General features: G+C 43.6%; 1 protein-coding gene across 1 annotated transcript; it reads left to right on the plus strand.

The window, feature by feature from the left end:
- The first annotated feature begins 247 nt into the window (after positions 1-247).
- bace2 (beta-secretase 2) lies at positions 248-13,046 on the plus strand. Its single transcript, XM_042217222.1, is given in 9 exon segments — positions 248-849; positions 6,298-6,386; positions 6,518-6,746; positions 8,451-8,582; positions 9,701-9,835; positions 10,148-10,249; positions 10,842-10,991; positions 11,098-11,266; positions 12,555-13,046. Coding segments are annotated over 9 exon segments (1,542 nt in total). The 5' UTR covers positions 248-555; the 3' UTR covers positions 12,797-13,046.
- Positions 13,047-13,328: the final 282 nt, after the last annotated feature.

Here is a 13,328-nt window from a genome sequence, read left to right on the forward strand (position 1 = left end):
TCTAATAATAAACCCCTATTAGAGTCGCTATGAATTAAGAGAGACAGAAAACCTTTTGGAGTTGTCTTATCTGGTGTAAAATACAAATCTGGCAAATCAAACACTGCGAATAAGGGAGCGACTGAAAGTAGCTTTTAGAAATGCAAAAATTGCATAAATCCCATTCATAATTTATCTAACTTTACCTAGCGTGTTAAACGCCTGTTTTGTGTGGCCGTTACAACAGTTACGTGTGCTTTAACTTGAAAGCAACTGCCGGAAGTTGAGTCTTCTGTTTGGGCTAGCTTGGCGCCGTCGTAAGAGTAGATGGAGGTGAAATTTCTCGCTGGAAATCGATCGACAGCGGACAGTTCAGTGTCACTCACACCGCGTAAGCATGTCACCATGTACGGTGTCTTTTTGACGGTGAAGCGGGATCGTTTCCATGATGGCGACCGCAGTACGGGCCAGTGTGAAAACTTGAGGAGAAAAGTTTGAGCACGGAACAGGAGTCTTTTTCTGAGACTTTCTCTGCTGTTACTGGCGTGATAAAAAACAAAACAACAAAAAACTAACATGGCATACTCAACTTTCGTTTCGTTTGGGGCATTTGCTTTGAGTTTGTACTTCGGCGTGTCCTATTGTTACTTTTCCATACCGCTGAAAATATACCCAGGGAAGTACAACGTCTCATCGGATGTGAATTTGACGTCTCTTCGGAGAGTAGCGTTAAAGTCTGATGGAAGCGGTCTCTCTCTGGCCTCTGATCCCACCGGTACCGTGAACTTTCTGGACATGGTGAATAATTTGCAAGGAGACTCTGGGAGAGGCTACTACATAGAAATGTCAATCGGCACTCCTGGTCAAAAGGTAATGTAGCTCCTGAGCTCCTGTCTGTTTTAACTCTCTGAAATATTTTTTACGTTTCACATTTAGACTTAAACGCACCACTTGTGTCAGCTTTCCACTTTAATCACTGTATTTGCGCTGTGTTGTGTGTGTGCGCTGTGTTTTTGTGTTTATTTGTTTTTTCCTGGATGCATTTGTAGTGTGTTTACTGTGTATGTGTGAATAGGGGCTGGTCCATCCACCATGTGATCCAGTGGTCAGAAGGTGGGCCGGGTGTGTTTGTTTTGACTCAGGGCCATGGATACCCATCTATACAGCACTGTGTATTTAAATATGCTTTTAAATGTCTGTGTAGGTCATCTTGAACGTTTGAAAAAAATAAGGCAACAGACTAGATCTCTATTACCCAAGAGGCTCCTTCATTTCTTAAAAAAAAAAAAAAAAAAGAAAGAAGTCAGGTATTTAATCCCCAGTGGAGGGTTGCCCCCTTTGGAGGTGGTCCTCAGGGTCCCTGATCCACTTGGTCATGCGAGTCGTCACATGAGCCAAGGTGGGAAGGGTGAAACTACTGTGAGACTTCACCCCACCACATCTTGTGACCTGTTGAGGTCACCTGATGCAAGGTGTGAGTGGAGATGAAGCCTTCATCGTAGGTGGATGAAAGCTGGTGTCGTAAGCCAACACCAATGTTCAATCACTGACTCGTTTAACAGCCATTTTTTTTTTCAAGCTATTAAGTCTATACTTCAAAATATGAGGTTTAAATTTACCCCTGCAGCAGAGGGTCATGGGAAGATAAGTATGTCTAGTACATTCTTACTTTTAGGCTCGCCTGGGACCACGGAGGAAGGATAATATAGCTGTGAGGGTGCTTTAGCCTCATTATAACCTAGGGGTCTGTAGACTAAACCCCCACCACCAACACCAACACTCTTTCTCTGGCTCACATGCACTCACATGATGCTGCCTGCGAGGACCAGTGTTTCTTAGCAGGCAGCTGACAGGGATTACCAGGATCCCAGGCAGCAGAGAGCACCCCGAGAGTTGTACAAAATAGCACTTGCTCTACAGCAGGGATATTCGTTGGCTGCTATTCTTTTGGTTGCAGAACTTGGAAATGCGTATGTGTAATTTATTAGAACGTCATTTTTATGCTGCTTGTTATGTAAAGCGCCTAACAAGATCATATTAATAATTGAGGAGGACTAAATCTGGGTGAGCTGGAGCTCCCGTCACTATTAAAAATACATGAGGCTTTAAGGGTGGCAGCGATTTGCCTTTGTGTTGTAAAGTAGTTGTCTTTGAATTGGAGCTTAAAGCAAAGGTGAATTATCTCATTAGGAAGTTGACCTGTTGCCCCGGGGCATCTCGAGTTAAACAGATCAGAGCTTTTAAGACTCTTGGGCAGCACATCTCAGTTTCTCAGGCTCACAGAGGCTTATCTGCACTACCTGCCATGTCGCTGAGGATAACATTGCAGCACTTGCCAGAGTACACTTCCCACACTTCCTTATTATCAAGTCACAGTGCTTAATGACTTTTGTCCTAATAGAAAAGAACACTTTATAGTGTTCCCCAAAGAAGAAAATTCCCCTTTACCCTTATTACTTATCATTATTCAACAGGTAAATGTATAACAACAGATTATCAATCATAAAAGTCAGTCAGTTAAGCAAATGTCATCAATGCATTAGCACTGGAACTAAGATTACTATTCAGTTATATTCAGCATATTGGTATTTTAAACATGTTTCTCTATTGGAAGGAGTATGTATGTGTCAGTGGTGGCTCACCTTTACAAAACAGTAAATCAGAAAGGGTGCAGTCTTTATGGTGTTTTTTTATTACAGCTGTGTGTTTCCTACTTTGTCAGGAAACTTTCTGTGCAGAGAACATTCACAGAAAGTTAATGACATGTTTAGGGGTTTGGCTATATCCATTTAGTTTTTTGTTTCTTTGTTTTTTGTTGAATTGTTCACATTTGTGTGAGATTATGGAGTGTTTTTTTAAGGCTAGCTCGCTTGTTTAGCAGAATGGATCCATATTGCTGCATCAACCATTAAAACCACCTGAAAGCTGAACTTGATACAGATACCTGCTAAACAGCCATTTTTATTATTTGTTCGCGTTTAAAGTCGTTCTTGCGCAATTTCCAGGATGTTAATATTACGGATGTGTGAACATAATTGTAGGCTCAGACTTCTTTAATTGGTTTATGATGCACAGTAAAGATAGAGGAAGCTTCACCTCTTGATCTTCTAGTCTTTTATGTCCCTGTTCTGTCCGTAATTATAGTGAAACCTTGCCAGCAGAGAGCCATCTGCTTTGGTTCAGATTGTTTATGCGGTGGCAAAATGTCGTGTAACTCGATACTATTGAGTTATACTCTCAATATTATTCTAACTAGATGATGATGTGATTACAGGGCCGCGGTGTTCAATGAGGCACTATTCAAATCAGCCACTAATTGCGGCGTCTGTTAGCATGTGGCACACACAGGCTGAGTGTTGGCTGGAGAGCCTCACATCTGCTAATTGGTACAAACAGGTAGCAGATGCACGCTGCCTCCATGGAGCTACCGCCAATTAGACAGCGAACGCTCAACTGCAGACTGCCTCAGCAGGGGAAGAGACTTGCCTGAAGCTCTGAAGCTTGACAAAGGGAGGATAGTGTGACTAGTAAAAAGATAGGTGGTGTGGGGATAAGGAGCTGCCCTTGCTTTCCCTTCTCGCTATTCTCCTTCACCACAGGATATCAGAATTTTCCAGTCAGGCCTGTTTGACTGGTTCAGGCCTTGTGTGAGTGGCCTGCTGCCATCTGCTAAGGTGGCAGAGGAGTTTTGGATGGCACAGTGACAGTGGTGGGACAGGAGCCAGCGCAATGAGGAGGAACTGATAAGCCCGGCTCAACAGGGGTTTCCCATGGCTGAGTGAACCAGTCGATAACATGTGGTTGATAATTACAGACCTGCTTTCATAAAGGCCAAATGAACCTGAGCATGCCGGTGGGATGTCGGCTACAAGGAAATGATTAAGAAAGTTTGCGCTCATAAGCAAACAGTGTAGCGTAATGGTCAACAAGCGTTTATCTGAAATGTAATTTAAGTAAACTATTGCCCGCTGTTGTGGTGCGCCTTAATATAAAGGCAAACGCAACGAGGCGACAGTCGATCAGTTGTTGAAACCGCTGTTTACATTTGAACATGTCTAATGAGCTGCTCAGTTTTCATAGATTGCCACGAGTCTTTGTTGCTGATTCATCAGGTGGCGTCGGGGCATTAGGTTTATGACCCCCGCCTCGGTGGCGAATGCTTGCCAGCGAGTGTTAACATGGCCACAGCTGAAACATGAAGGTGACAGAAGTCTGCTGTTTATTTGTTCCTGCTCATTGACTCGATGCCTGGAAGACAACTTGATCTCAAGTGCTGTTAACTCGTCCCCACTGTTCACATGACACATACCAAACAACTGGTTAGGTCATACAGTCATGAAAGCAGCTTGAGGCTGTCGTGTTTGACTCTCGGATCACACATTCAGTGAACACTTGCGTCCGAGGTGCATTGTTAATGACGAAGACCTTTCACACCAGTTTGTCCAACACTAGAACTGAACCAAAAGTAGTGCCGTTGCAACTTCATGTGTATCATTTCCTCTCGCGTGTGCTGCTAAAATAATGTTTACAGACGTTATTAAAAATGTGGTAACACCACCTGGGTCTGGGTGCAGTTCCCCCCTCCAGGGGCAAGGGTACCTAGACCCGGGGCTTAGAGTACGCTTGGGGAGTGTGATCGTGTGTACAGCGTCTCTTTATGTCTGTCTCCACGTTGGTTGAGTGTGGAGTAAGTGCATATGAGAGCATGAGGGTGGGAATGGATGTTTGTATCTGTGTGTGCCTGTATGTCTGTGTCTATATGTCAGGTTGGGTGTCAGGCGCCACCTCTCTGGGGACATCTCAGGCCCTCCAAGGTTTGGAGGCCTATCTCCCCCTACCACCACTTCCCCTGCCAGTGGCAGGACTCCCTCAGACATCGGTGCGTTGGTGGTTCTTTGTGTCCGGGGATGGGCGTCCAGGTACACACCGGCTCACTCCTTGGCGGCCGCTTATCGGGGCCTGGAGCCTGGGGCTTGCTCGGGCCACTTCGGAGGTGGGGTGCCCCCGGCCTCTCGGCCTGGGGCTCGGTCACTCAGGCACGGCTGGCTGCCGGCGGAGCTCACGGGCGCGTCACTGCAACTCCCCCTGGTTCTGCTCCGCGGCTGCTGAGTGAGCCCTCATCTGGGACTCTCCTCAGCTCTTTCTGGGACAGTGGCGCGGCTGCCCCTCTGTTGGTCTTCCTTGGTCTCTTGTGTTCTGGGGGCCTCTGGATGTCTGGAGTTTTGATCTCCTCCATACCTGCTTCATGCCCTGGAGGACGGGGCTGTGGCCCCCCCACACCCTCTAGCAGATCATTACATGAAGGAACCTTTTAAAAAAACAAAAAACAAGCGCGTCCATGCTCACAGGTGTACACACGGGTGATCACACCCACAAACTACACCCTTTTTGGCTCCTACCTCAAAGCACACTGTGTTGTGTTGATCTTATGTGCTGCACAATAATGTGTTAATATTTAGTATTTACTGTCATATTCCCATATATCATTGTGATGTTGTTTATTCTATTACTCTTGTTCTCTTCTGCTTGTTTTCTTTTTTCTTTCTCAGCAGGTGACCCAGGTGATTGATATATGCATTTTTTTTTCTTTTTTTTTCTGCTCACTCTGTTGGTTTTTGTTCCCTCTCCTCCTCTTTCAGCTGTTTCTCTTTCCCTCTTTCTTTCTCCCCTTCTTTCCCCCAGTAAAGTCTGTCCCGTATTCAGTAAGTGAAAATAAAATAAACAATAAAAGGTGAATCAAATGGACCATTATGGCAAGGCTGGGATGGTCATTTGGTAAAGTAAATCCGTTGGGCATCTTTCTTTGCCTTTAGACAACAATTCTGATGCAAAAGAGCCAAACGGGACAGGCAAAAAAAAAAAAAAATGTGTAATTAATTTTAGCTGCAACCAAGCTGCGTTTTCTTCCTCCAGAGAAAATGTCCATTTACGGTCCTATATGAATCTTTCAGATGGGCACGAAACGCCCCTAAAAGAGATATAACCTTCTTTATGTTCGGCTATTTTTATTGCCCATTTCCCTTTCATTGTTTCCTTGAGAACTGTTGTGTAATTTACCTTTTGTGTTTTCATGCTGTGGGGAAATTTCTCACATCTATCTTTCTCCCTTCTCCTCTAATCATATCTGCAAACAAACTTTAATGTCTTTTTAAAGCTTAAAGGCTTGTGAATGCATCCCCCTGTGCTTAGCTGTCATTCTTTTCTTTTTTTTCTTTTTTTCTTTTTTACCATGTGATTCTGGGGCCATGTAAGTGGGGGGAGGGGGGGAACAGATAGCTGGAGTGATTGTTAAAACAAACTGTGCCTTCTGTTTTCCAGCTGAACATCCTGGTGGATACGGGCAGCAGTAACTTTGCCGTGGCTGCAGCTCCACACCAATTTATTACTCATTACTTCAACACTGCACTGTGAGTGGCTGGAATACTGCCTGCTTGCATTTTGTAATAACTGTAGTATAACATAGTAAATACATTCAGTTTTTGTTATATATAGCTTTGTAACTGTTTACATATTCTGTTTTTTTTTCTCCTGCTTTTAGTTCCAGTACCTACCGTTCAACCGGTCGCACTGTGGCTGTAAGGTACACCCAAGGTAACTGGGAAGGTGAGCTGGGAAGGTGAGCGGGAATGGACAGCGTCTCTATTCCCAGAGGCCCAAACGGGACCATCAACATTAACATCGCCGCCATCCTGTCTTCTGATGGCTTCTTCCTCCCTGGGATCAACTGGCAAGGCATCCTGGGATTGGCCTATCCTGTGCTGGCACGGGTACGGGAGATACTCATTTACAAGTTTGCATAAAGTTATTAAGCAAAGTCATTGATTTCTGCCCAGTGTGACATTAACTAGTAAGAAGCTGTTTTACACTCTAATGAAAGAAAGACGACACTCAAAGGACAGGCATTTTGGCGCACTCATATTTAAATTGTGAAAAAAATGGGGATTTGATTTATTTCATTTGTGTTCTGTTCAACCATTTTCTTACACTTGTCCAATTCAGGGTTGTGGGGGCCTGGAGCCACTGTCATAGGGTGAAAGGCGTGGTATACTAGACAGATTGCCAGTCTATCACAGGATTAACACAGAGACACATTCAGGTCTACAGCCGTATAAAAATCGCCAGCTAACCTAACATGTATATCTTTGGACAGTGGGCAAAAACAAAACAAAGTACCAGCTGGTGGATTTGAACCCAGGACCTCTTGCTGTGAGGCAACAGTGCTACCAAAAGCACCACCGAAGTGACTATAAAAGCATTGATTACTAAAATAACATAAACTAATTATATTGAGTGAATCCTCAGAGCTTGTCCGGACAGGCAACGTCATTCTCACTTACATGCTTTCCACTCCTCACATCACATATCAAACACCCTTCCAATTTAGCAGTCTACTTAAGCTGCAAATCCTCTGACTGCTGCCCTGAGTCACTGCTGTTTTAACCCCTGGAACAGCCCCAGCATCCACCTGTGTTCTCCGTGGGATATTTGCTCCTTACTCGTCAATTTCTTGGTGTGTCATATTTGCAGAATGTCATTTTTGGAGCACAAACACCATACTCTGGTTGAATTCTGTTTCTGTATGAATCGTTGCAAAATGATTTGGCTAATTAAAGCGCTGTTTTCCATGTATGTGGAATTAAACACAAACCTAAGGATGAGAGCAGAAGGAGGAAGCAAAACCTTAGAAAATGTGAACATGCAGGTTTCACAATGTGACAGCAATGCATGGCTTCCTGCTCGCCTCCATTTCTGTTAAACCACTGAATAACTTTGCGGTCTAATCTTATCTGAATGTCGTCATCCACTTTTCACATGAAAGAAGAAAACTTGTTTGTGATATAATTACAGGAGGCTGTGTTTTTCTTATAAAATGATGGGGTGAGGTTATGTTGTTGCTGTATTTTGTCATCTCTTACTTCCATCTCCCCTTATACCATAGATGTGAATTAATCAGTTTTCTTTTTTCAAAAGAAGAGCTAAATCAAGGTGCTTTACCCAGTGTCAGCTTTTTTTAACAGATTAATCTCGTCTTAATGGAGCGTTAAAGACGTCAGCGCAAACTGCACAATGCGTACCTTCATTCTGCGCTGACTGCAACAACCTTTGGGATCAAATGTCAGTGATTGTGGAGCCGATACGCTTACACTGACCACTTTGTGCTATTGGCGACTCCTGAGTGCTGAGGTTGAACTTTCTTCCAGGCTGTTTGTCATGCATGACATGGTGACACTGTGGAGGAAAACAGGAGTGAACATATCACAGTCCAAACTGATGATACACCGCTGTCACATAAAAACACATTTCAGCATTTCCATTCAATAGAGCTGATGTTTGAGGTGATTGATTTTCTACGATGTTGTGTGTGAAGCTTTTACAATCTGTGTAGTTACACAAGCTAAAGGTATGAAACGCAAGTGTAAAGGTTTCACTCGATCAACATTATTTAACACCGTCTCGTGTGTCTCCACCAGCCTGACTCGTCCGTGGAGCCCTTCTTCAACTCCGTGGTGAGACAGCTGGGAATTCCTGACGTCTTTTCCCTCCAGATGTGTGGTGCTGGACTGTCAGCCGGCAGCGAAACAGACACTACGGGCGGCAGTCTTGTGAGTAGTCAGAAGTAACACCCCAAGGAGGAGTTTGATTAGATAAAAACATTGGTTTTAAACAGTCTTTATATTTTGGATCTCTGTCTGAGATTTTGATAGCTTGTGTGTGTAACCAGCACCTTTTTATAAACGTCATTGCTGATGTCCTTCATGTCACTGTGTTTCCACATTGGAAGGCCTTTCTACTTTGACTGGAGCTAATTAAGCTAAGATAGCATCCTGCTGAGAGCAAGTCTGTCGCCGTAATACTTTCGACCTTGGTGCCTCGCTCACCGCATCTCCATCATGTGACCCGCTGGTGCAGACAGATGGATAAGATGGCAGGGTGCTTGTGCGTGTATGTGTGTTTATTGACTGTGGTCTGTCAGAGTGTGGGCACAGGGATAAACATTTGCTAGAGTGTATTCTTGTTGGATATTTAATGTGGCACACTTGACCTGGTGATGATTGTGTGGTTTTATTCCTTCACAGTGGTGAAAGTTTCTGCCCGAACATCCACTAAGAATGTTTTAGGCCACAAGTCATATGCTAAAAATTAGATTCTCACACAAGTCGGATACAACGATGAAGCAACAACATTATATATCAAAGAGGTCAAAGGTCACAGGGATATCACAACGTTCTGTGAAGCACTTCTGACTAATATTGATTAGGATATTAAGTAGATCTAACTGTATCGATATTTGTAACAGCTGATTTAAAAAAGGTAAAAAGGGAGACGGTGGAAACACCATAGTTTTTCCACCACATGGCTCTCTGCCACTCCCTCTGTTAGCAACATGTTTGGAATGCCACAAACAAAAGCCGAGCAGAGCGTGAATGAGTACATAATAACTATCATAATGCACAAATAAGTACACATAACAAATGTTAGGGAAATATGTTGTTTGTGTTTTGAGTGTTTGGAAAAAGAAACAATTGGCCGATATGTCAGAATTAGATCACCAAGTATCGGTATTTATCTGTCTTAAGAATCCTAATCCTATCAGGCTCTAATTTTAAGTTTAGTTAGATACTGAAGTGGTGAAGCTAAACAGATATGTAAACTGCAACTTAACTGATTTACTGAGGCAAAAAAATAAAAGGCAGTAATTCTGGTTATCTTCTTCTCTTAGATAATGGGTGGGGCTGAACCAAGTCTGTATCGAGGCTCAGTGTGGTACACCCCTATAATAGAAGAGTGGTACTACCAGGTGGAGGTGTTGAAGCTGGAGGTGGGAGACCAGAATCTGAATCTGGACTGCAGAGAGGTAAAACTTCACGGTCTGAATCGCTTCTCTCACTGTCTGATCCTAACTCCACACTGCACTATTTCAAAGTGAACTGTAGCTTTGACTTGGAAGTTGACTCACAGCACTTGATTAACTTGCTGTGTCAAGGTTAAAACACTGAAATGTAAGAGAAGCTGAGTAGGAGTGCTGCAGAGCAGTGTAATCCAGTTTGTCTGCTTGTGAAAGAACTTCCTCGTTTTATATTCTTTTGTTTGCTCAAGGTCTTCCATAGGAGTCCGTTCCAGCGAGAACAAACCCTACCGCACGTCACTCTTTCTCTCTTTCTTTCAGTATAACATGGATAAAGCTATAGTCGACAGTGGGACGACTCTGCTGCGACTTCCTGTCAACGTCTTCAATGCATTGGTAGAAGCCATCATACGCAGCTCTCTGGTATGCTGCCTCCGCTCCACAGACAATGATGAAACATGTTGTCAGAGCAAAGATATGCAAGGGAGAATAGCACACACTCACTGTTCAAGGACGTAGTAGCTTTAAGTGGAGGGATCGAGGTTCTTTTTCCTGTTATAAAAATGTGTGTGTGTGTGTGTGTGTGTGTGTGTGTTGTGTGTGTGTGTGTGTGTGTGTGTGTGTGTTGTGTGTGTGTGGTGTGTGTGTGTGTGTGTGTGTGTGTGTGTGATGTGTGTGTGTGTGTGCGCGCTCCATGCCTTTGCTTATTTACCATTAGGCTTTGCACATTTCTCACCTTTTTGGAACTGCACACAAACAGTTCCCAAGGTTAATTTGAACTTGGAGGCAACATTTTCAATTAAAGCAGCCACATCCTTGCAGATGAATACAAAGTAGGAAAATGAAAGCAGAACATCAAAACTTGTTTTGGTGCTATGTTGACCTTCTTTTTCTGTCTTTATCCTTTTTATCCTTCGCACTGTCTCTTTTCTGTCTCTGTCAATTTCTTACTGTGACTGTCTTATTTTCTTTTTCTCTTTCCTCCTGTGTTTTTTTGTTTTTGTTTTTAATTCAGATCGAGGAGTTTTCTTCAGGGTTCTGGGAAGGCACCAAGTTAGCATGTTGGATGAAGGGAGAGAACCCCTGGAGGTTTTTCCCTAAGCTGTCCATCTACCTGAGGGCCACGAACACCAGCGAGTCGTTCCGCGTCACCATTCTGCCTCAGGTGCCAGGCACATATATAATCATATAATCATATAATCATTCCTTCTCTAGAGCTTCCATCAAACAAAGACAAACTCATCTCATCCTCATTTCTTGTCATCTCACAGCTTTACATCCAGCCAATCATGGACGTTGACGGCACGCTGGACTGCTTCCGTTTCGGGGTGTCGTCGTCAACAAATGGCATGGTGATCGGCGCCACTGTTATGGAAGGCTTCTACGTAGTGTTTGACCGCACTCAGCGGAGACTGGGCTTCGCACTCAGCAGCTGTGCAGGTCAGGGTTCATACTGGTGCCACTTACTGCAGTTACATGTCTGTAAATATTTCGCTTTTTATGAGAAACTACAGCAGAAATCCTAAAGTACAGAGTAAACCAGACGTCAGCTAATGATAACTTACTGACAGGCAAACTCCTAAAGTCAGCCACTTTCAGGCTCCCTGACCAAGAGCTCAACACAGTGTCCTGTTCACTGAGATCTAAACGTCAAAGGTTAAGCCTTCAGTGGCACTTCCTCATAGTTCTGTGGAAAAATGAACTTTGGCCAAGCCTCCCTCCCTAATACTAAAGTACAAAGTTCATTTTTGTTGTGTACTGAGCAAACACTTTTGTAGGCTTAAGGTTGGAGGCTTGTGACAGCATTTAATGTCTAAGCAGGGCAGGTAAAATAAATAAGAAAGTTAAATGCCATTGTTTAAAAAAAATGATGCCTGAGCCCGTCATCGAAGACTACGAGCAGCAGTGTGCTTGATTAAAAAGCTGGGATAAAGTCTGGAGCCTGGCTGTTTAATGCTCTGTATGTGAGAACAAGAATTTCAAGACATCCTGAAGCCAATGTAAAGATTATAAAATAGGAGTGACGTGAGGTCGCTTGCTGCAATGTGTTAATGGTCTGTGTCATTTGGAGGCATGAAAGAGATCATTTATCTAAGCAGGTAAACAAGGCAATAATTGTGCATGAATAATTTCTTCCAGTTCCACCAAATTCAATTCAGTTTTATTTTTATGGGCTAAATCACAACAACAGGAACCCTCAAAACGTTTTATATTGTAAGGTAAAGACTACAATAATACACCGAAAATCTCAGCAATCAAATGACCCCATTTGAGCAAGCTCTTGGTAACAGTGGCAAGGAAAAACTCCCCTTTAACAGGAAGTAAACGTCAAGCAGAACCAGGAGGGCAGCCATCTGCCATGACCGGTTGGCCAAAGAGACCATGTTTAGCAATTTCTAAATGTTCCTTAAACGAGGAAAAACAGGAATGAAAAATAGATTTTGCACACTTTTAAAAGCAACAGTTGTTCAGTTAAATGTTTAAATGTTTAAAACGTTCATTTGCTCATTGTCAAGATAGCCTCAGCTAGCTCTCAGTCCAGCAAAAGTTCTCTTCACCTGTCTTTCCAGCTTTTCTCAAACATTAGCTCACAGTCACAGGTTAACTCTTTTTATTTGGCACTTGTTAAATTTGTATTGAATGAGGGCGTATGAGTGATGCTAACTTAATGCTGCTTTTTTGGTTTTATGAGATCATGTTATAAGACCTCTCTCATACGTCACTGCAGTGAGCGATGGGGTGGCTCTGTCAGAGATCGAGGGACCCTTCTCTGCAGCGGACGTGGCGGCCGACTGCTCTGGCGGCCCACTGAAGGAGCCTCTTGTGTGGATGATATCTTACGCCCTGATGGCAGTCTGCGCGTTGGCCCTCCTCATCCTGCTGCTCATGCTCATCCTGCCCTGCAGATGCGGAAACCGGAACGGTGAGATCACGGACGAGTCCTCGCTGGTACGACACCGCATCAAATGACTGAGAGGGCAAAGTAGAGCGAACCCGGGGAAGGGACAGTCGGACAGTGAGCAGAGCGCCTCCACGAGAGGCTGCACCGACCAATGACACTCGACTTAGGATTTTTAGACTGGACTCATCAGCTTGGCCCACAGAGGCAGTCGCACAGACAGATCAACTGCCTCTGAAAGGGAAAAATCCCCAAAACAATTCTTTAAAAAAACAGCTGTTGGTGGTGAATTTGTATTTTCTTGTTGGTTTTTTTGTGGTCGTGGCCCTTCATAGTTGCATTATCTTTTGCTTAATCTCAAGCGGGGACAAATAATGGTGTAATAAAGCTAAGTTTGATTAGACTCAAAACTAGAAGTGCATATTAGCGTTAATAGCAACAACTCACAGAAATCAAGACATAGTCCATCACAGCCATCCAGGGATATAACACTGATATCATCTCCATGCAAAAGGTGTTTTCTAGGTTTCTAAGCCTTATAAACCAAAAGTGCCTTTGTTTTTGGTTGTCTTTTTTGGGGGGGGTTCAATCTAATGCCAACAA

The sequence above is a fragment of the Haplochromis burtoni genome, unplaced genomic scaffold (genome assembly GCF_018398535.1).
Source record: "Haplochromis burtoni strain Fernald_Lab_line unplaced genomic scaffold, NCSU_Asbu1 Contig_1699, whole genome shotgun sequence".
NCBI classification, from domain to species: Eukaryota; Metazoa; Chordata; class Actinopteri; order Cichliformes; family Cichlidae; genus Haplochromis; species Haplochromis burtoni.